Raw genomic sequence first — 23,202 nt, 5'->3', positions numbered from 1 at the left:
CTCTTCACGCTAAAGTTTTTTAAGAACTTTTAAAAAAGATCCTGATTCTAATTACATGACCCTTGTGTTTCAGGAATCGTTTTTAAAGAATTGAGGCAAAAGGTCGAACTTGAAAGTAAAGAGCGGGGTATTGAGGAGGGGGTAGCCCCCCTCATACACGGAATAATTTATGTTTGCCAATGAACAGTTCGTTACCATGAACTGTTTGAAAATGTTATTTTGAAAACAAATTTATGGGGATTTCGACAAATAGCCTGAAACCCCTAAAAAATAGCGTTGGATCGAAACAAAAAGTACACCATTGAAATCGCCATGGCAAAAATCCGAGTCCTCTGCCTTGAACAACAAGGAAAATCGCCTTTTTCCATGGGTAGCATTAACCTGTCCTCTTTCCCCTTTTTTTCTCCACTGCTAGCAGGACACTGGAATGTCAGAGAGAGAGAGAGACCTGTCATTTTAAAAGAAACTGTTGTAGTTAGTGCCCTTTGTAATTAACAAAATGTAATGCTAAAAATAAAATACAGTTTTTGACAAAAAGTTGCATCTTTGCATACAAGATGATGTTGTTGTGGGTATGATGTCATGTTTGAGTGACTCTCCTGACTCCCTGGGGTTCGTTCTTTACTATATCCAGCTAGGAAAAGCCCAAGACTTTTTCTTGTGTTTAATGTGTGATGTATGTGTAAATCATCTATTCTGTATCATAAGAGCGTATCGTTACTTGTGAAAACCATCCTTTCCGGCCCAGGCAAGAATTATGCGGAGCTTTTCAAAATGTAATATTATCATCATCATCAATCCGGCCTTAGGTCCCCATCTTCGGTAAAAATCACGGAAGTTAGATCCTTATCAATTTCTAAATAATTTTATTATAATTGCTGAAAACAGCAAATGAATATAGATTGTCAGTTTAATATATACTGATATTCATTCCTGATGGTCCTAATAACCTTGGATTTATTAAAGTTATAAATATATTTATAGTATCAGAAGACCGAGCTTCGCTCGGGCTCTGGCAATCGACAAGTGGCAGTGTTGTATATATGGGATTCTTGCTGTCGCTTGTCTTCTAACCACAGATTAATGTGAACTTCGTTTTCAGCCTTTTCCCTTATAATTATTTTTGCTTTAATTACGCTGTTACATAATTCAGTAACATACCAGGTGTGTTCTATTACATCAACCTTCTGAATATCTAAACTACGCATTAGCATAATTGTGTTATTCTTTAGTTCTAAGTTATGGGGTGGTAAATCAGCAATTTCAATTGAATTACGAAATTCTGGTGTGAATTCAGTTACTTCTTTTTTCATCCTTCGGATCATAACCTGTATAGGATTTGTATTTTCCTGGGAAGTGATCGCAGGAATCCGAGCTTCACTTGGTCCCTGCGACTCGTCACGCTGTAGGCCTGTATAATAAGGTTTCTCGCTTTCCCTACATTCATTTTGTCGGAATGTCCAACTGCTTTGAGGCTGAAAATATTGCGAATATTGATCGCTGTAAAGAATGAAGCACCATTTTGAAGGTAATTCTGCATGATGCCATGACGTCACCTAGGTTCGGTACAGTCACTCTGGGGAAAAAGATTAAGTTAATGGCCGAACTCCTTTGGCATCAGAAAACACGTTAGTAGAGTCTTGTGAGCCCCTCCCATTTGTGGCTATAAATTTACTATCCCTGTGTTTGGTCAGTTTCTGCCTGAAAATGCTTGTTGCCAGTACTACGGGTTTCTTGAGGCACGTCTGTCACGCTTAGAACGGGAGTATAGTGCCTAGCATTCAATTATGTACTACTTGGTTATTTTAATTGTGCATACATTTCTTTTTTATGTTTATTATTAGAGGCGTGATGGACGAAACAGGAGAACAGTTCGTTGCCTATTTCCTTCCAACTGAGGAAACGATGGAGAAACGTCGCAATGATCTTTTGGAAGGAGTTGACTATAAAGATGACGAAGAGTATGAATACGTAATGACTCGACAGTATCATTGGAATGTTAAAAGCAAAGCATCCAAAGGTACGGTCAAGGTTTTTGTTCTTTCTCTACGCTAATTTGACTAATATTATTTATAATGACACAGATTATCTATTAGGCCCCATCAGATATCTCACTCCAACATTATTGCAAACCTCCAAAGCCACCCGATAAGATAATTTGCTCCCTAAAGGTTGACGGTATCCAATGACATTGCGCGCAATGGCGTTATCCAATCCAAGCGTGGGCGGAGCGTTAGCACATCCAATGACATAGCGCGAGATTGCACAGGCGGACGAGTTTTGTTAGATAGCCAATGTAATTGAGGATCACGACGGCCCGTGTATTTTGCTAGGAGTGAGATATCTGGTTAAACCTAATAGATAATCTGTGATAGTGATTTGTAATCTATTGAATTATATTCAATATAAGTTCTAGTCGTTATGTTGTTGGTTATCTCTTTAATGCAAGTAGCCCTCTTGTTTCTCCTTTATCCTTTATTTTTTTCTCGCCATTTTCAAATTAGTAATTTTCCGTCGCTTCACGCTTGTTTTTTCAACTAGTATAAGTTTCTATTTGGTTGTTCGATTTGTTTTAGTATTAGTGAAGTAGCCATGAGCAAGGCCGTATCCAGGGGGAGCTAGCGGATTTGAACCCCCCCCCCCCGAAATGTTTGTCCGACTTTTGTCGAAAAATTCAGTTTGAAAAATTCAAAATTTTAAACTCACAAAAGTAGAATAACGGTTAACTTTATCTGTTCAACTCCTACCTCTTTAATTCCTTGAAATTAGACGTTGAATTTTATTTTTAGAGAAATATTTTTACAAAAAATGGTGCAGACATTTATCAAGGGGGACAAGTTCGCCAAAACCTAACGAAAATTGACGAAATAAACGGAAAATACGGGAAAAAATGGGCGAATAACAAGATTTCATGGGGGGTCAAGGCTGAACGAGCATATATTCCTGTATGCCATAGAAGGATCAAGAAGAATGAAAATCAATTGGTCTATTTACTTAGAATCTCTATTTAAACGATATTTGCTAAAATATTTTAAGAAGAGCTTCATGTCACACTTTTTACAGCATTCTCCCAAGGGATTTCATTTTTCTGTTATAGAATTTTATTTTTTGTTTTGGGATTTCATTTTACCGTTTTTAGTTTTTTTCATTCAAATTACTGCTTCAAAAACTATTCACAGTACCACCTTTGTCTATTTACAGAGTTCGATACTCTATTGATAACTATACAATGTTCCCACTTAACTATAAGGTAACGACCAGGAGCTTTAAATTTTGCCACCGTGCCTTTTAGCTCATTTTGAAATTCAATTCTGACTCAGGTCAATCAAAACTATTCTTTTGATGTTTCTTCTTAAAGTCTTTCCAGATATTTCTTCCCAATTTTTTCCGGTTGCTATTACCTAGTTAGTTCTGATTTTTGGTGAGATGTGTAGTCCTAAATAGTTGTTTGGGTGTAAAAATACTTCGACGTGCCACCACGGCCCAAGATTGACAGCTTTTCCTTCTAATCATTAAGGTACCAAGGACATTAAAATGCGATCTGATTTTTAAATTATTTATGTAGAAAGTTATATTACGATATACGTCTTAGAAAAATTAGAAAACCCGGGAACTCAAGTTTAATGAAAAAGACCTCTATATGCAGTCATGTAGTTTTATGCACAGTTATGTAGTGTTATGCTTAGTGGGCACCAAGTTTGAAAAAAGGAACGTGTTTGAAAAATGAGCGAAAAAGATATCTTCATGTAGGTCTAGAATCTGTAACTTTCCTGATTGTTGTAGCAAAAGACAAATAATACGATTAATCTAAACTGTGAATTAAGATGGATTTTGTTAAAATTATTCAAGATTAAATACTTCAAATTATTACTTAATTGACTCACCTACAGAAACATCTTAGTAGAAAGGCTAATTGGGCTATCCTATTCTGTTGTGTTTATCCTGACTATTGCCATATCAATACATTCCTTGTTTTCTTCTGATTTCAAAATATAATGTCTAGATATTTCCACTAGCCTATATTGTTGTTAGTAGTAGTAGACTAGTAGTAATATTATTGTTTAGCAGCTTACGTCGGCAATCTTAGCTTTTGTGCGATGCTGATGCATTTCTTTTGATTCGTATTAAATTATTGTTCTATCACTTCTACTAAGAAGTTGGATTCTGAAGTGTTCCTGTTATAACCTCACTTAATTTTTATCACAAAACTTCATCACTGAATGTCTTGCATTACTAGATGTACTATCAACTATTCTGTGCTTTATTTTTAGGATACGAAGAAAACTACTTTTTCCTATTCCGTGATAATGGAGTTTACTACAATGAATTAGAAACAAGGGTTCGCTTAACAAAACGTCGACCAAAGGCTGGAGCACCGCCCGTAAGTAATACACGTTTGCTTGTCAAACATCGTCCGTCTACGCGTAAAGAGGACAAGCTTTTACGAATCAGAGAGAGGAACTTGGAGCCGCCTGGTAACTATGAAGAAGAAAGTTCGACTAGTGAAGAAGAAGAGGAAGAAGACGAAGAAGAAGAAAAGAAAGGTAAACTCCAGGTCAATTGTCATATTTACTTATAAAGCGTTCGACCATCCTAAGATTACTTATCCGACAAGTTCGATTACTTATCCTTAACATTTCACGAGACATAAATGAAGTCAGAAGTTGAGAGGACTATTATTTGAAACGGTTTGGGTTGGTTGCCAGATAAGTTACACTTACTGACCCCAGAAAATGTAGGATAAGTGATGTCAAATGTCAATAACACAAATCAAAAAAGCTTATGAAATTATATGCAGGGAATAGGGAGGGAGGGAAGGTAATTGTAAAATATGGCACACCCCAAGGGACTTATAAGTAAGCTATGTTTAGACTGGAGTAAACGTGACTAATGTTGTTTTTCTCCTAATTGTCCATAGCCTTTTAGTTAGCAAGTGATCGGAAAAGTATTTGTGTTATCTTTTACAGATTATATTGGGGGAGGTAGTTTTCAGCCGGTAAGCCGGATAAGACATGCTTGAACTCACTATTAAAGAAGATTTCTTCACCGTATTAAGCTGAAGTTCCTAACTGATGTTTTCTCCTTGTTAAACTACGTTTTTTGCTTAAATTACGTTTATGTTGTCGATGGGGTTGTGCCCAAAGGCCATAAGTTTCAAGTTCCTATTTGCAGAGATGATCATTTCTTTGGTTCCGAGAATGTGTTTCGTGTATATCGACTCTGGAAAAGTAGGGGAGAGTGGTATGGATTGGGACACGGTACATAGTGGGCGAGGCCGCCTTTTTGCCATCTAGCATTCTCCGAAAGATCCGTAAACGTCACCTATCATAGCTAGTTTGATGTTCAACCATCCAGACCAATTTTTTTGGTATATTTAAATTTTCATTTTTTTAGTAAACCTACATCAAAGTTTGGGAAATACCCCCCCCCCCCCCAAAAAAAAAGATATATGTTTTGCCTTTAGGTTTTCTTTGGTTATTCTTTTTTAGTTCAGTACTATTTAGTGTTTGTGGTACCAAACGACAGCCAAATTATCTCGTCAGGTTATGTGGCCATCTGGTGGTAAATATTCAGAAGAAAAAAATAACGCTCGACTTTGCAGATGGGTTTCATCTGGTATATAGTGGGACAGGATAAAATGGTACACACTGGGACATGTCCCAGTGTGTACCGGATTAGACCCATCTACAAAATCGAGGGTAATCTTTTTTTCTTCAAAAGGGTTTGATTACATACAGGTTGTCAAAGAAGCATAGATATAATGTCTCTGGAAACGAATAAGGTATTAGGTTTCAACTTTCAGGGAAACTAGAGGGGGAATAAAACTATATCAAAAGGTACAATGCATATACAGATTTTCAAAATGCTTTGTGTGCAATATCCCAGGGGGGTACGTTGGAATTTTTGGAGCATGTTATTGGGGATGTTAAACTAAATCAAAAGACATTATGTCCATCCAAGTATGTCATAAGGGTGCATTATGACATCTTAAAAACAGATAAATCTACTAAGTTGAAACATTCAGGGCATGTTGGGTGGTTAATGTGAAAAAGGCATTAATGTGAAATTATTAGGGGATGTTACAGTGTATGATGAACAAAATCAAAATGCACTCTGTGCATGCAGGTTGTCAAAAGGACATACGAGCAATATCTGAGGGACAGCTGAAAGCAGCCTTTGAAGGGCTACTACAATTACTACTCACACAACTAGTTCCACTACTATTGCGACTTTTTCAAACTGTGACTGCCTTTAAGTATGTGCATTTGTGACTACTTGCAACTGTAAATACTTGTGATTGTGACTCTAATAACTTGCAACCGCGACCCCAACTACTCCTGCAATTGCCAGTGCATGCAAATTTGACTGCATCAACTACTCTGATCTAGCAATCAACAAGACAATCCCTCAGAGCTGGAGCAATGCCAAAGAGGGATAGACTGGCTGCCGCACTTTCGAGCTCTAAATTCACAACTGTCACTACGCGAGCCTGAACCCACAAGCTTTAACAAAGTCAAAATTGAACAGTTCTTCTCAAATCTGAAGTCAGCTCTAGAAAATCTTCCCTTGATTGCAAGTGACATATACAAATGAGACAAAACTTCCGTGAACGCAGTTCACGTTCCACCTAAGGTGTTTGGGAAGAGGGGTCAGAAGATAGTGGGCAAGGTGACATCCTCAGAGAGAGCTGTCCTTGTGACCATGGTTGGGCTTTTTCTACAAGCGGTGAGTATTTACCACCTTATTTTATATTTCCAAGGATAAATTTCCAGCATCACATACTAACTGATGCTCCAGATAATTCAACAGGTGAAGCCTCGCCTCAGGTTGGATCAACCAAGATTTATTTTCGAAATATATTTATCATTTTAAGTTATATTCACATGCATCTCCAGAGAGCCCCAAGCTTCTAACCTTTGACAACCAAAAGTCTCACGTTTACTTAAAAGTTGTACAGTTTGCAAGATTCAGGCATCACACTATTTACCAACCATTCCCGCTCACTGCAGCACCAAACTCTAGCTGTTAGATGTTAGGGTGTACTTCCAAGTGACAATGCAAAAAAGCTGCTGGTAACTGGATGTTGTCTAATTCTGGGAAGACCTTGACAATATATGACTTTGCTTCTCTTGTTGGACGAAGTTTTCTTCAATTGTTCACCCCAAATATCATCATGAGGGTCTTTGAGAAAACTAGAATATGGCCCTAGAATCGTGAAATCTTCAAAGAAGATTTTCTTAACTCTTGTCACTGACAGGCCTGCTCCTTCTAATCCTGCCCCAATTAGTCCTGCAAATGACATCCTAGGTCAGCCTGAAGACCCTGAGGTTGAGGTAAACGATGAAGAAGCTTAGAGCTCATCTGCTCCTGTTTAAAATCAAGATCAAGTTACGTCTGAACAAGTAAGACCATTCCCCAAGGCAAAGCCGCCATTACCTAATGGGGTCAAGGATGTGAGAAAGGAACTTCAAAAGTTTTAACTGATACCCCATCAAACTTCACCTTGAAATAGAAGAAAAGAAAAACAGAGAAAGCAAAATGAGCAAAGTAGTAGATGAGATAGTTGCCGAATGGGAAAACCCCTACTCAAAGGAATTCTTTAAAAGCTGGTTCTTCTGATGAGGAAGATGTGTATGAAGAAGTCTTCAGATACATCAACGAAGGTGACTTTGTAAAGGTAGTATACGAGGGAGAATTTTACCCTGGTTGTATTGTGAAAAAAAAACAAAAAAAAAAACAGAGCAGTGCCTAAGTAAATGGGATGTGTATGGCCGGGCTTCAAACATGTAAGTGGCCAGACCGAGAGGACTCTTATCTTTTATTACCCCAGTGAAGATGTAATCAAAAAATTGTCCCCCTGTTCCTGCTTTCAGGACTTATTCATATTTCAGGTTCACCAGCTGGTAGTTATTTTATGCAGAAAGTGTGCTTGATTTTAGTTATTTCAAGTCAATTTTTTATCATACAAGTGATTTTCACCCTTTTCTTGATAATAAATAGATGGATTGTGTCATAAAACCTTTTTTTTTTCAGTTGAAAAGTGAACAATCTCAAAAAATCATATTCTATTCTTCTGATTATGGGCTTTAATTTGATTTATAAGCCAGTTCTTTAGTCAACCATTTGATATGAGTTTTTTTTGTTTTTACATGAAAAAAACATCCCAGTATATGCCAAGCTCCCCTATACTAATAATATTTTGGACTTTTCCGGATTTCGCATTGGATTTTTCAGATTAGATTAAGTTTTTACTGAGTTTCAGTTGAGTCTCGTAGGTCAGGCTGACCATCTTCAGTTTCTGTAAATTTTTAGGTTTTGGCGTCAAAGTACTTGGTTGACTCTTAGCATTATAGTTCATAGAGTCAAATTAGCATCTGAAAATCTCAGTTAATGATAAGAAGCCTTGTGAACAATACTTCCTTTTCGAACTCTTTAAGGCAGTCTCAATGCATCACAGATTCATATTTAGTAAGATGGGTACTCACACCCCAGCCTAGCTCTGAGTGTGAGAGCCTAAGGTGGTGATTAAGTAATATCGTCAAGGAGATTCCAAGTGTAAGGTTTCTCTGATGGCTTTCTTTCGGTTATAAGAAAATAGCCTAATAGTCATAAACAGTATAGGTTATTCTACTTTGGAGTGGAGTGTAAGCCTCAGTGTTACTGTTGGCCCCCTCAAAACCTCCTATACCAAATAATTTTGTTGCAGTAGATTCTTAAGAACCTACTATGTTGCCAAAAGTTGTCAGAAGCAATAGAATGTGGCAAGTGCTTCATAAGGAAGAAAGCGAAAGTTATCTGTCACAATTTTCCACAAAACAGTGTTTTGTGTTCCATAAAAACAGTGTTTTTAGATGTTAAAACTTATGTTAATGAAGCCTTCATTTGAGACAGACAATTTTTGGTGGCTAACCTTACTGGTTGTACAATTTACTAAAACGAGTCAAATAACAAATACTATGATAATTAAAACGACAATGTATTAAATTTTCTGTTTGTTAGTCTGTGATTGATACTCAATCCCTAACCAGTTGTAGTGGATCGATCTGTCAACCAATTTCCCAGCATCGCTTTCTTCAGATGCGCAAAGTTAGGCCCTAGCCGTAAAAAAAAACTGCTGTGGATCCGTGATCCAACAAAAATTTCAGGTCCGCGACCTCTACAATCGTTTTTATAATTCGTTGTTATAATTTAGCTGTTATATATTCCGTTCAAAATGTCGCCTTGCCTTTGGAAAGCTTACATAAACACTTAATATAAAAACATGAAGATAAAATAGAATTAAAATAGTTTAAAAAATTTAGAACATGGCTGATCAATTAATCAAAGAGCACGAGTGGCGCCTCTACTAACTAGCAAAGCTTTTTTGACATTCACCTTTTCTTTTTCTTCTAGAAAGTGGAAGCGAAGCCGGATCTGCTAGGTCTCGTAGCAGCTCAAGATCAAGAAGCAGATCGAAGTCAGCAAGTCGCTCAAGATCTCGCAGTCGCTCAATTTCTAGTGCTGCTTCTGCTGCTAGTAAGCGCTCAAAGTCGAAATCACGCTCCCGATCGCGCTCCCGCTCGCGTTCAAAGTCTAGCATTCGTTCTCGCTCGCGTTCAAAGTCTAGCATTCGTTCTCGCTCGCGTTCAAAGTCTAGCATTCGTTCTCGCTCGCGTTCTGCGACTCCAGCTGGTTCGACAAAAGAACGTTCACCATCTCGTTCAAAGTCACGTAGCAAATCGCCCTCGAGATCGCGTTCACGGTCCCGGTCTTCTGGTGCTTCGAAATCACCATCTCCCAGTCGTTCAAGATCCCAATCTCGAGGTCCGTCGAAGTCTCCCACTCGTTCACCAAGCGGATCTAGAAGTGGCAGTGCGGCTAGTTCTCGTACTGGATCGCCCGAGAAAAGCAGTGCTTCTAGTGGAAGCGAATCGGATTAATATGCGTTTTTTTTTATCTATTATGATTCAAATTTTATTTGAACTATTTTTTTTTTTCATTCTAATAAATAAGTGTTATTGAGCATACTTGAACAAAGAATTTTTTTTTTAGAAAACTGGAGATATAAAAAGAAATATGTGGTTAGAGTGTGCTTTGTAGGCCCTACTAAAAAGAATATCGCCTGATGCATGGAAGTTGTGAGAAAATTTAGGTTTAGCCTCCGCATTCCCCCTGAGATCTGATGATTCTTAGGGAACTAGCATTTGAGTAAAAATTAGCATAAAAATGGAACTAGTAACATCTTATAGTTACACAAAAGGAAAAAGAATGATGAAATTAAAACAAAATAATGAAAAAAGAAATTTCAAATTAAAAAAATTATTGTTTGTATAAAAAAAAAAGTTATTGTTTCCGTCAGATAGGTATTAAGAAAAAAAAAATGACTGAACATATCGGACGAAGAGCACCAAATAAGGGATTATATACTTTTTTAGTATAGAGTTGACGAAAACTATTTCGCCGCTTTGGCGTAAAATTGGTGCATCCTCGGAAAGGCGATTTCGAAGAAATCGAATTCGAAGCAATCCTTCTAGACTTGGAACGAGAGCATTTGAAAAAAAACACGATTTTGTGTGCTTTGACGCTTTGCAATAATTTCATGATAGTAAAACCGACTTAATAGCTTCAAAGCCAAACTAAAGTTTTAAAAAAATCAGCTACGACAAAAGGCCTGTAGCCTAAATTAAGCTTATGAGGCACAACAATTTTGCACAATTTCTTGGGAGCAGCATTGGTGCGCCTTATTTGAGTTATGTCAAAGCTTTGAAATATTTACCAGTCGATTGGACTAAAATGCTGATGATGGCAATGAACAAACAAAGTAAACAATGTTCGTCCACTGAAAGCACAATTGATCCCGGTCTTGAAGAAACTGAGTTAAGAATGTAAATATAGTAATGATGGCTAAAATTCCAATCACAACTTTAAGAGAAATGTTTACATTACGCAATGGCAGCAACAAACACATATAGTTCCGGAAAAATTTCTTAAAATTTTTAAAAGTAAAAGATATTTTTTTAAGTTTCTTAAGAAATATATATGCTTTTTCTATAAAAGACCATTCATTCCTGTTCCGCTTAAGATCTAAATAATCTTCCTTTGCTAAACAAAATAAAAAGTTGTTGTGACTTGAAAAACAGCCCAAACCAGAAATTGTGTTGAACCTTATGAGTGGCCAACTATTGGGCCCAATGTAAGCGATTTCCGAGTAATAGATGGCTATTCTTGTTTTTTTGGATGGGTGGGTGGGTGGGGGGGGGGGGGTCTGAAATAAGCATAACAAATAGATGTGCTTCATCTTCAAGAAGATTCTTCATTGCTATTCCGCTTAAGATCTAGATAATTTTCCTTTGCTTAACAGCAGAAAAAGTGGCCGCGACTTGTAAAACAATCCAAGCCAGAAATTGAGTCAAATCTTATGAGGGGCTAACTATTAGGCCACATGTAAACGGCCACATTTCCAAGGACTAAATGGTTATTTTTATTTTATTTGGGGTCTGAAATAAACATTACGTAAGGTCGTACAACCAAATCAGATTCTTCACAAGGAATACAAAATAGGTAACACCCCTATCTTATTTTTTGGCCCAAAAATGCAAATACCGACTGTTTGATATTTAGTCTGGAATAGAATTTGATGTTTCGATTTTTCTCTTTTCCTTTTAACAATGGAACTATGCTCTCTTTGTAATCTAATGTTTTAGTACAAAGTGAAAAAAAACTTGCTTATTCCAGAAAACATCAGCTTTTAAGCGAATCTGGAAACGGCATAACATATGGAGATGTAAATAATGCCGTAGTGTCAGAAAAAATATATTATTGTCAATAAATCATTTACTTTTGGTTAGTAAGGCACCATACGAAAAACAAAACTGATTTAGAGATACTGTATCTCTACTAGTGAATTGTGACTATTACACAATTGTAATACTCACAAAAGATACTAGTAAGTCACACTTTTTTTTACCGATTTTTTACCCACCTTTATTTCTTAAATTTGGCGCCTGCTTCTACCAAAAGATGCATTACTGGATAAGGAGATCTTGTTTTAGCAAAAATGGAATCCCCAAATTTTTCCTGTATTTAAGACATAAACTGTTGGATAGATTCCCACCCAACCAATCTAAAATTTCGTTTTGTGACTATTACAGCGGTTTCTCAGATAGCTTAACTGTAATTTTTCACCGGAATTTTAATGACTTCTAACAAAGTTGAAATTGTCCAAGGAAGGTGGAGCAGTTCTCACAGGTCTACCGCATGCTCGCGTGTCAACTACAGATTAATAAATAGTAAAATATGACTGGATTAAATTTGACTAAACTTATAAATGGACACATAATATTTGTTTGGTTTCTATGCTTACTAATAGTGACGAGGTGTACAAAGAATAAAGAGCGGGGGAGTTAAAAAAAAACCTACGATTTTGGTATTCAAGCCTAAACAGCGTCCAAAGAGGTTGTAGTACTGAGGAGGGGGAACTAAAAAAAATGATAAATACAAAAATTCTGCATCTGTATGCTCAATAATCGATTTCTGAGCTATCAACAACAACGACAAAATGTATGAAATATACTCTTTATGATCAAAAGCTATAAAAATTATAAAAAAAAATCCTCAACCAAGAAAGTAATCACTGGGTTTACTCGAGGCAATAAACTCATGGTTTTGCAGAGAAAACCAGCCTTTTTCTTTTGGCGGCATAAATGCCGCTAAAAAGAAAATCGATTCCCAAAAAGCAAGAACTCAGGTAGCTGTGCAAAAGAAACCTGGTACAGTGTCTTTTATACGAATGAACTTTAAAGGTCGTCCAAAAGTGAGGTAAAAATGTTCTTTTGTGATAGAGTAAAAAAAAAAAATCCAAAAAAATTTTCAAGCTGCATTTCCTGCGTTAAGAGAAAATTCTATAACAATTGAGCAAAGAATAATATTTTACTAAAGTCAAGGCTACCGCTCCTTGGCATTTTTCCAAATATTGAAATTTCAGTGCCGAGCTTGAGATCTTGGGGAAAGTAGGTACATCAAACATAACCCTAAAAAGTGTATCAAGTACATATATTTTGATTATCATTATTTAATATCTTTTCAAATCATGGGATTTTTGGAAAGGGAATCTTAGGATGTTGCTAGGTTCTCTGGAGTAGCCCTGACTAAAGCATCCATTATGACTTTAAAGGCAGGCATCAATTGATATTTCAGAATGTTCAAGCACTTTTGACATTTTGCTGGACTTTTTTCACAGTTAAAACTCAATTTCCGTCGTATTGCCTTTCAATTAATTTTTCCTGATATGCGGTCTAAAGTTCCAAAAATTAAATCATAACGTTTCAAAAATTAAATCATAGGAATACCCATTGCTGTGAAATCACATAATTTTGGAAGAAAGTAGAAAACCATCTCGCCAAATTTCACTCTAAGAAAACTTCGATCGTAATAACAAGGTTTATTGAGTTCTGTGACACCTAGCAAAATTTTTTAGGAAACAAAGATCAGCGCAAGAATACCATTCAGTTCTAACCAGCCGTCCAATGTTGACTGGTATGACAACATGCCACCCATCAATGGCATATTGCTCGGCACCAAATCAAGCTATTCTAAACGATCTCTATCCGTCTTTTCTTTACGGACTGCAAGGGAAATATTATCTATAGCAAATTGATGACCAACCCTTTTGGTAAAAATCTAAGATTTATGAATGACATGTGATCTTTGTTGATCTTAACATCGGATAACGTACTAAACGTCGCATAATGTACTAAAGAAGCGGAAAATTGAAATGGGGAGAGATTAGTTTTCCAACTTTTACTTGTTTCTAAGTTTTGTTTACTAATAATGTGTCTTTGTATTTTTATCTGCACACGGGATGCGTTATTTGAGGTATAATCAACCAAGTTGATTTAATCTAAAGTGGCTGAAGCATGAAACGAAATGTAATAGAGTCTAGAAATATAAAGTCCTGTAATTACATTTGTTCTCCAATCATACTTGCAGCATTTTGTTAGCATCTCCGAAGAAAAGATAGTTTTAAAACTATCTTTTCTTTGCTCAAAATTACTTATTTGCTCAAAATACGCATCAAATCTTCTATGAATAGCATATACAACAACGATTAGATAAGCCTTCTGATTTTCAAGCAAAAAATAAGGCAAATTATCATAGAAAAGCGAAAACGACGTTGAAAAGAAGTCATGTGTACACAATTTTTTTCGGGGGAGGAGGCCACAACAAAAAATACAAATTATTTCGACATATAGGAGGTTATCCAAAAATCTCATGGATCACCTCTCCTCCCCCGTACTGGCCTGTGGAAAAGCTACTAAAATTATCAATTTTGATTTGAAACTTGCCGAGTTTCATTGGTGAAAATTTGAATGATAATTTACTCTACGCGCAATTGTAAGATATATTTTCTTAGGAAAAATGAGGTTGAAAAAGTTCTATACAATTTGTGTTTTGCCAAAAACCTGAAGCCCTAAAATCCTAAGGAAAATGAAATTTAAAGTATCCTAAACCATCATAGACTAAGAAAAATAATGCTATACTTCAATATTATAATTGGAAGGTTGTTTCCCTTCTTTTTTGAGTATTTCTTCTTGGGTCATCTTCGGATTTTCTGTCCTTGTGTGCCATACAAGCACCTGTAAGAAAAAATTGATTCCTAAGCTGGGCCTTAAATAAATGGAGATTCCAATGGTGTACTTTTTGTTTCTATCCGTCACCATTTTTTAGGAGTCTCAGGCTATTTTTCGAACTTCCCTTAAATTTGTTTTCTAAATAACGTTTTACTATTAAAATTAGTTTAGATAATAGTTATCATTTCTGAATCAGCTAGAAATGACAACTTTTTCTCACTTGCCATTTTTTTAACGGAATTTTTAATTATTTTTTAACGGAATTTTTATAATTTTTAATTATTGGATATATGGGCCGTGGTTCATTCTTGACTAGGTTGCAGCTACCGCTACAACCATGGTTAAATGTCGTTTATATTAGGGACACGAATCCTTAGATGTCATAAAACTTGTTCAAGAATGTGAATATTGTCGAGTGCCTTCCCGTAAAAAAAGAAATAAAATCACGACGAAGAAACACACTAAGCACATAAAAGACAGTTAAAAATAAGAAAATATGAAAGGCTGAAAAATGCACACCAGTAATCCAAACCAGTCAATTATATCTTTTTGATGTATTGCGAAATATACGCAATCGTAATTTAGGAGCATTTTAGAGCCCAATTATGATCAAGTCCAAAAAGTTTCTTTGAAAAACTTATTTTGTGGAAAAAGTTTTTTTAATTAATTTCTATTCGTTTTATATTGGCATAGTCTTTTCAGGCAAAAAGAAAATAATACTTTAAATCTTTTCGTTTCTTTTATGACTTTATAGTTTGGCCTGCTATTTTTATGCTGGAGAAAAATTTTCAGCGATTTTGAACAAAATACACCCTTTTAAAAATCTGGACACAAATAGTAGTGTTTGATTTAGTTTCATAACTCCTCTAGTTGACCTGAAATAGAAAACTTGATACCATTCGCAAAAAAATCTGTTTACTTTCTTTGATAGCTTGGATACACTTACGCTATTTTGATTTGGTTAATTTTTAAGAGCAGAAGTAGCCCCGAAAGTTTGAACATAATACCCTCAGTCGTTCTGGGGATACTGCTGAGATGCCTTATTGGGAATTAGCCTTAACACAGTGCAATTTGATTTAATCTTAAGGCAACATTTAGTTTTTAAACATAATGGGCAAATGGGAGGGTGGGCGTGGGATCAGTTGCCCTTCGATCACTTTCGACTGTTAAAAAGGGCATTAGCCCTTTCTATTTTCAATCGAATGAGCCCTTTTCGAAGTTCCTACGACAACTCCTTCGATAGGTAGTGCCCTGGTAAAAAAAAAAAAAAAATAATAAAAAAAAAAAAAATCATATATTTTACCCACACCGATCTTTACTATAAAAATATCAAGCCTTCCAGATCACTTTCGAATAATAAAAAGGGCACTTAGCCATTTCAATTTCCAATCGAATGAGCCCTTTTTGAGTTTCTACGACAACGCTTTCTATAAACACCTTATATGGCCCGAGGGTGTAAATTACAACCCTTGCCCTGAGGGCTGTGAGGTGTCATCCTCAAAGACCTAATTTCCAGAACTTTCAACTACGTTAAACAAAACGGCTATCTCAAAATTTTGATTGGTTGTACGCGTTTGTGGGACATGGTGGGCGTGAGAGGGGCGTTAGTTGCTCTCCAGTCACTTTCAACTATCAAAAAAGGAACTAGCCCTTTCAATTTCCAATCGAATGAGCCCTTTTGAAATTCCTACGACAACGCTTTCAATAAAGACCCTATAGGCCCCCAAGGTATAACTTGCAACCCTTACCCTGAGGACCTTGGGGGGGGGGGGTTGTCATCCTCAAAGACATAATTTCCAGAATTTTCAACTACGTTGAAGAAAATTGCTATCTCAAAATTTGATAGGATGCGTTTGGGGAAATGGTGGGCGTGAGAGGTGGATTAGTTGCCCTCCAATACTCCCGACTATTAAAAAGGGCACTAACGCTTTCAATTTCCAATCGAGTGAGCCCTTTTTGAAGTTTTTACGACAACGCTTTCTATAAAAACCTTATATGCCACAGGCATATAAGGTCCCACAGCCCCTGAGGGTTGTGAGAGGGGTGTCATCCTCAAAGACATAATTTCCGGACCTTTCAACTACGTGGAACAAAATAGGTATCTCACAATTTTGATTGGATGTGTTTGGAGAAATGGTGGGCGTGAGAGGGGGGGGGGGGGGAGGTACTTGCCCTCCAATCACTTTCGACTATTAAAAAGGGCACTAGCAGTTTCAATTTCCAATCGAATGATTCCTTTTTTAATTTTCTACGACAACGCTTTCTATGAAAAAAACCTTATATGTCCCCTGGGCATGACCTACAACCCTTGCCCTGAGGGCTGTGGGGGAAGTGTTATCCTCAAAAACATAATTTACGGACTTTTTAACTATGTCAAACAAAATGGCTATCTCAAATTTTTGATTGGATATGTTCGGGGAAATGGGGGGTGTGAGAGGGGTGTTAGTTATCCTCCAATCACTTTCAACTATTAAAAAGGCACAAGCCCTTCTAATTTCCAATCGAATGAGCCCTTTTTGAAGTTTCTACAACATCACTATCTATAAAAACCTTATATGCCCCCAGGGCATAACTTACAACCCTTACCCTGAGGACTGTGGGGGGACTGTCCTCCTGAAAGATATAATTTTCAGATTCAACTACTTTTAACTAAATTGCTATCTCAAAATTTTGAATGAATGTGCTTGGATATATGATTGGCGTGGAAGGGCTGTTAGTTTCCTTCCAATCCCTTTCGACTATTAAAAAGGGCAATAGCTATTTCGATTTCCGATCAAATGAGCCCTTTTTGAAGTTTCTACAACAGCGCTGTCTATAAAAACCTTATATGCCCCCAGGGCATAACTTACAGCCCTTGCCCTGAGGGCTGTGGGGGGTTTTTCCTCCTCAAAGACCTAATTTCCAGAACTTTCAACTAGTTGAACAAAATGGCTATCTCAAAATTTTGATTGAATGTGTTTGGGCAAAGGGTGGGCGTGAGAGGGGGGTTAGTTGCCCTCCATTCAATTTAGACTATGAAAAAAGGTACTAGCCCTTTGAATTTTCAATCAAATAAGCATTTTTTGAAGTTTCTACGACAACGCTTTCTATAAAAAACCTTATCTGCCCCCAGGGCATAACTTACAACCCTTGCCCTGAGGGCTGTGGGGGAGTGTCCTCCTCAAAAACATAATTTCTATCTGGAAATCAACTACGCTGAACAAAATAACTATCTCAAAATTTTGATTGGATGTATTTGGGGAAATGGTGGGCGTGGAAGGGGTGTTAGTTGCCTTCCAATCACTTTTTACTATTAAAAAGGGCACAAGCCACTCCAATTTCCAATCGAATACGCCCTTTTCGAAGTTTCTATGACAACTCCTTTGGTACGAAATGCCCTGTTCTAAAGAAAAAAATAAATAACTAATAAATTGTGCCAACATCGTTCTTTACTTAGGAAGCGCGATTGCGCTGCCCATGATTTTTAAACAGATTTAGGTTTGTGCTAAATGGAAATTTCAGCTTTCCGTTGACGAACAACATTTTACAATTACTTATGTACTGTTATTGTGCTTGAGCGTGCAGAATGTTCATGCAGAAAGTGCTTTCATTTTTATTTTAAGACGGCTTTCAAAAGTAATAAATAAAGAGCTTGTTCTTCTTGCCAAATGAACAAATACAATTAAAAAAAAAACAACTTTAAAGTGAAAAAAAGGATCAAACTTAAGAACAACAAGTCTAGTTAATATATCATATATATATCATATATAACAAATATATCATAAATAGGAGACAAAAAAACACAAAATTACGTTTGATAGTAAAATAGCAACTGCCCTCCATTTTTGGTGGCAATTCTCATTTGCAGGTAATATCCCAGTGATTACGCAAAAATCAGAGTTGACCAAGTGATCTGATGGTAAAATCTTAAATATTCAAAAGTGGACTTAGTGAATGAATCTCATGGCGCGTATGACTATGAAATGAGATACAATTTAAAGTTGAATGATGATGTGACTATGGCCGTACCAGTTATAATGCAAGGACTAAAGGCCTTGCCAACTATAGTATTAAGACTAGCGCCATTGGTCTGGGAGCGTATTAACGATTTTTTTCTGAGTTAATAACATATCGTTGAAATCATACCCTAGATAACAATGAAATACTTACACAAAGAAGGCATAGTTTTTATTCGGATCATACAGTTAAAAGCTTAAGATCCTTTCAAGTAGTCCCCGAAGCCGCACCACGCCGACATGACGGCGGCGAAGTGTAATTTGGTAATGGCGGTGGCGCGACCCTAGGCGCGACGCCAATCGTTTTGCGGGGCGCCAAATTTTCTGATTTAAAATAATAATAAAAATACAACTTCACCAAGCACGTTCAAACTCAACTTGATTTTAGTAAGGACTTTTAAATGGTTGGCTAAAAACATACAAGAACAATATGCCAAAACAGGAATTTGTTGGGCCGTGCAGGAAGTTTTTATGTTCACCGTCGATCATACCAAGTAGAATTCCCATTTTTAGCCACTAGACCCAGGGAAACCTATGTTGTGTTAATGTTTAACATCGCATTGTTCCTATAAAACCCCGTGTTTAGTCATTTTCTTCTTGTTAATGATTTGGGCTAATGTGTGTATAACTTTCAAAGTTTGAAGTTCAAACATCTCCTGTTCATCAAATACATACGAAAAGGAAGCGAAAAAAAACAAATAACAACATAAAAAAAAACACTGTATACAAGTTAGATACCATGGCTTAACAATAATTTTAAATCAGCGGTTACATCACTTCAGTTACAATTGATGTAACAAAAGTGAGTTAGTTAACTCTGCATGGAGCCATTGATCTTTTTGCAGTCACTATCAGTCCTGTCGTGCTAAAAAGCCGTTTAGCTGGGGCACTTGTGGCCGGTACAGCCAGAACTTGACGAGCGTAAACTGCCACTCGCGGGATTTGATACTAGCATTGGACTTTGGGGTCCCAAAGAATGCCGCAAATGGGCTTCTTCTTTGTATCTGCTGAAATAAGTTGTTTTTATAAGGTAGAACTAACCTGCACCTTTACCATAGAGCTCCTGCGCCCTACACTACAGGGGGAACTAAACTGCACCTTTACCCTCTTTTCTTATCAACATGGAATAATCCTCCAAAATTCTTTTCTGAAAGAAGTGGTCAAGTTATGAAGTTTCAAGTCAAAGTTTAAGGCTACTTCAACTTCAGTGTGCTCTGCTCACTGTGCAAAAAAAATGTAATTCATTTCTATAGATATATTTCTATACTAGCTTTCTTTTCCAGATTAATTAAAAAAAAAATTCCACAAAATAAGTTTTTCAAAGAAAAGTAAAGAACTCCATTAAACAAAAAATGAGCAAAAGTAAAAATCAAATAATCTACCAATCGGGAAACTACCACAAATCAGCATCGATAAATAAATGAAACCCAAAACAAACAGAAATTACAATAAATAACCGAGTCAAACTCAAAACGAGCAGAAATTAACATAAGTTGGGCGCAAAACTTGCACTTTCCTGAAAAAATATAAATGTTTTTACTTTTATAACTTTAATAAATCAAATAATATTAGTATTTTGATTACTAAATATCAGTATATGTATATTAAACTGACAATGCATATTCATTTGTATTTTTTTCAGTAAAGTGCAAATTATGTTCTGGCCTTGGGAAGGCATAGCTCGTTATGCTCGTTTTGAGTTTGACTCGGTTATTTATTGCAATTTCTGTTCGTTTTGGGTTTCATTTATTTATCGATGCTGATTTGTGGTAGTTTCAAGCTTGGTCGATTATTTGGTTTTATTTTTGCTCATTTTTTGATTAATGGAGTTCTTTACTTTTCTTTGAAAAACTTATTTTGTGGAAACAGTTTTCTTAATTAATTTCTGTTCGTTTTATATTGACATAATCTTTTCAGGGAAAAAGAAAATAATACTTTAAATTTTTTCGTTTTTTTAAGAATTTATAGTTTGACCTGCTATTTGTATGCTGGAAAAAAAAATTCTCAGCAATTTTTAACAACATAGACCCTTTTACAAATCTGGACACAAATAGTACTGTTTAATTTAGTTTCATACCTCCTCTAGTTGACTTGAGATGGAAAACTTGATACCATTCGCAAAAAAAGCTATTTACTTTCTTTTATTGCTTGGATACACCTGCACCATTTTGATTCGGTTAAATTTTAAGAGTAGAAGTAGCCCCGAAAGTTTGAACATAATACCGTCAGTCGTTCTTGGGATACTGCTGAGATGCCTTATTGGGAATTAGCATTAACAGAATGCATTTTGATACAATCTTAAGGCAACATTTACTTTTTAAACATAAAGGCAAATTGGAGGGGGATTAGTTTACCTCCAATCGCTTTCGACTATTAAAAAGGACATCATTTCTATTTTCAATCGAACGGGCGCTTTTTGAAGTTCCTACGACAACTCCTTCGATACGAAGTACCCTGGTCTAACAACAACAGAAAAAAATGATACATTATACCCACATCGATCTTTACTATAAAAATGTCAAGCCTTCCAATAACTTTCGATTATTGAGAAGGGCACTGGGCCTTTCGATTTCTAATCGAATGATCCCTTTTTGAGTTTCTACGACAACGCTTTCTATAAACACCTTATATGCCCCCAGGGCATAAATTACAACCCTTACCCTAAGGGCTGTGAGGATGGTTGTCATCCTCTAAGACCTAATGTCCAGAACTTTCAACTACGTTAAACAAAATGGCTATCTCAAAATTTTGATTGGATGTGTTTGGGGAAATGGTGGGCGTGGAAGGGGTGTTAGTTGCCTTCCAATCACTTTTGACTGTTGAAAAGGGCACAGGACATTCCAATTTCCAATTCAATGAATCCTTTTCAAAGTTTCTATGAGAAGTTCTTCGATGTGAAGTGCCTTGGTCTAAAGGAAAAAAATAATAAGTAATACATTGTGCCAACGTCGTTCTTATATGCCCCCAGGGCATAACTTAAAACTCTTGTCCTGAAGGTTGTGGGGGATTAACCTCCTCAAAAACAAATTTTCTCTTTGGATATCAGTTACTCTGAACAAAATGGCTATCTCAAAATTTTGATTGGATGTGTTTCGGGAAGTGGTGGGCGTGAAAGGGGTGTTATCTGCCTTCCGATCACTTTGTACTATTAAAAAGGGTACTAGCTATTCCAATTTCCAATCGAATGAGCCCAATTGAAGTTTCTACGACAATTCCTTCGATACGAATTGCCCTGGTATGAAAAAAAAAATAATACATTGTGCCAACATTGTTCTTTACTTAGGCAGCGCGATTGCTCTGCCTACAGTAACATCCTGAATTGCCTAACCCCTATGCTTTCCCAGAACAGAATTTGCACTTTACTGAAAAAATATAAATGTTTTTACTTTTATAACTTTAATAAATCAAATAATATTAAGATTTTGATTACTAAATATCAGTATATGTATATTAAACTGACAATGCATATTCATTTGTATTTTTTTCAGTAAAGTGCAAATTATGTTCTGGCCTTGGGAAGGCATAGCTCGTTATGCTCGTTTTGAGTTTGACTCGGTTATTTATTGCAATTTCTGTTCGTTTTGGGTTTCATTTATTTATCGATGCTGATTTGTGGTAGTTTCAAGCTTGGTCGATTATTTGGTTTTATTTTTGCTCATTTTTTGATTAACGGAGTTCTTTACTTTTCTTTGAAAAACTTATTTTGTGGAAACAGTTTTCTTAATTAATTTCTGTTCGTTTTATATTGACATAATCTTTTCAGGGAAAAAGAAAATAATGCTTTAAATCTTTTCGTTTTTATTAGAATTTATAGTTTGACCTGCTATTTGTGTGCTGGAGAAAAAATTTTCAGCAATTTTTAACAGCATACACCCTTTTAAAAATCTGGACACAAATAGTAGTGTTTGATTAGTTTAATACCTCCTCTACTTGACCTGAAATGGAAAACTTGGTACCATTTCCAAAAAAGGCTATTTACTTTCTTTGATAGCTTGGATACACTTACGCTATTTTGATTTGGTTAAATTTTAAGAGTAGAAGTAGCCCCGAAAGTTTGAACATAATACCCTCAGTTGTTATTGGGATACTACTGAGATGCCTTATTGGGAATTAGCATTAACAGAATGCATTTTGATACAATCTTAAGGCAACATTTACTTTTTAAACATAAAGGCAAATTGGAGGGGGATTAGTTTACCTCCAATCGCTTTCGACTATTAAAAAGGACATCATTTCTATTTTCAATCGAACGGGCGCTTTTCGAAGTTCCTACGACAACTCCTTCGATACGAAGTGCCCTGGTCTAACAACAACAAAAAAAAAATGATACATTATACCCACATCGATCTTTACTATAAAAATGTCAAGCCTTCCAATAACTTTCGATTATTGAGAAGGGCACTGGGCCTTTCGATTTCAAATCGAATGATCCCTTTTTGAGTTTCTACGACAACGCTTTCTATAAACACCTTATATGCCCCCAGGGCATAATTTACAACCCTTACCCTAAGGGCTGTGAGGGTGGTTATCATCCTCTAAGACCTAATTTCCAGAACCTTTCAACTACGTTAAACAAAATGGATATCTCAAAATTTTGA

The 23,202-nt window shown here is 36.2% G+C and overlaps 2 protein-coding genes across 2 annotated transcripts in view; one reads left to right on the top strand and one right to left on the bottom strand.

The window, feature by feature from the left end:
* Nucleotides 1-9,999, top strand: part of atms (RNA polymerase II-associated factor 1-like protein antimeros) — a 35,859-nt gene extending 25,860 nt beyond the window's left edge. The window contains exons 7-9 of the mRNA XM_089092160.1: nt 1,845-2,020; nt 4,272-4,544; nt 9,394-9,999. Of these exons, the coding sequence (XP_088948286.1) occupies nt 1,845-2,020; nt 4,272-4,544; nt 9,394-9,920 (976 nt within the window). The 3' untranslated portion in view covers nt 9,921-9,999. The remainder of the gene's footprint in view (nt 1-1,844; nt 2,021-4,271; nt 4,545-9,393) is intronic.
* Nucleotides 10,000-12,554: 2,555 nt separating this feature from the next.
* Nucleotides 12,555-23,202, bottom strand: part of GlcAT-I (Glucuronyltransferase I) — a 31,715-nt gene continuing 21,067 nt past the window's right edge. The window contains exon 6 of the mRNA XM_089091464.1: nt 12,555-14,615. Within this exon, the coding sequence (XP_088947590.1) occupies nt 14,514-14,615 (102 nt within the window). The 3' untranslated portion in view covers nt 12,555-14,513. The remainder of the gene's footprint in view (nt 14,616-23,202) is intronic.

This window comes from Artemia sp. Qi Xiang Cuo, chromosome 7 (assembly GCF_049724085.1).
Source record: "Artemia sp. Qi Xiang Cuo chromosome 7, ASM4972408v1, whole genome shotgun sequence".
NCBI lineage: Eukaryota > Metazoa > Arthropoda > Branchiopoda > Anostraca > Artemiidae > Artemia > Artemia sp. Qi Xiang Cuo.
Note: the sequence above shows the minus strand (reverse complement) of the source record. Positions and strands in the feature narration are given on the sequence as shown.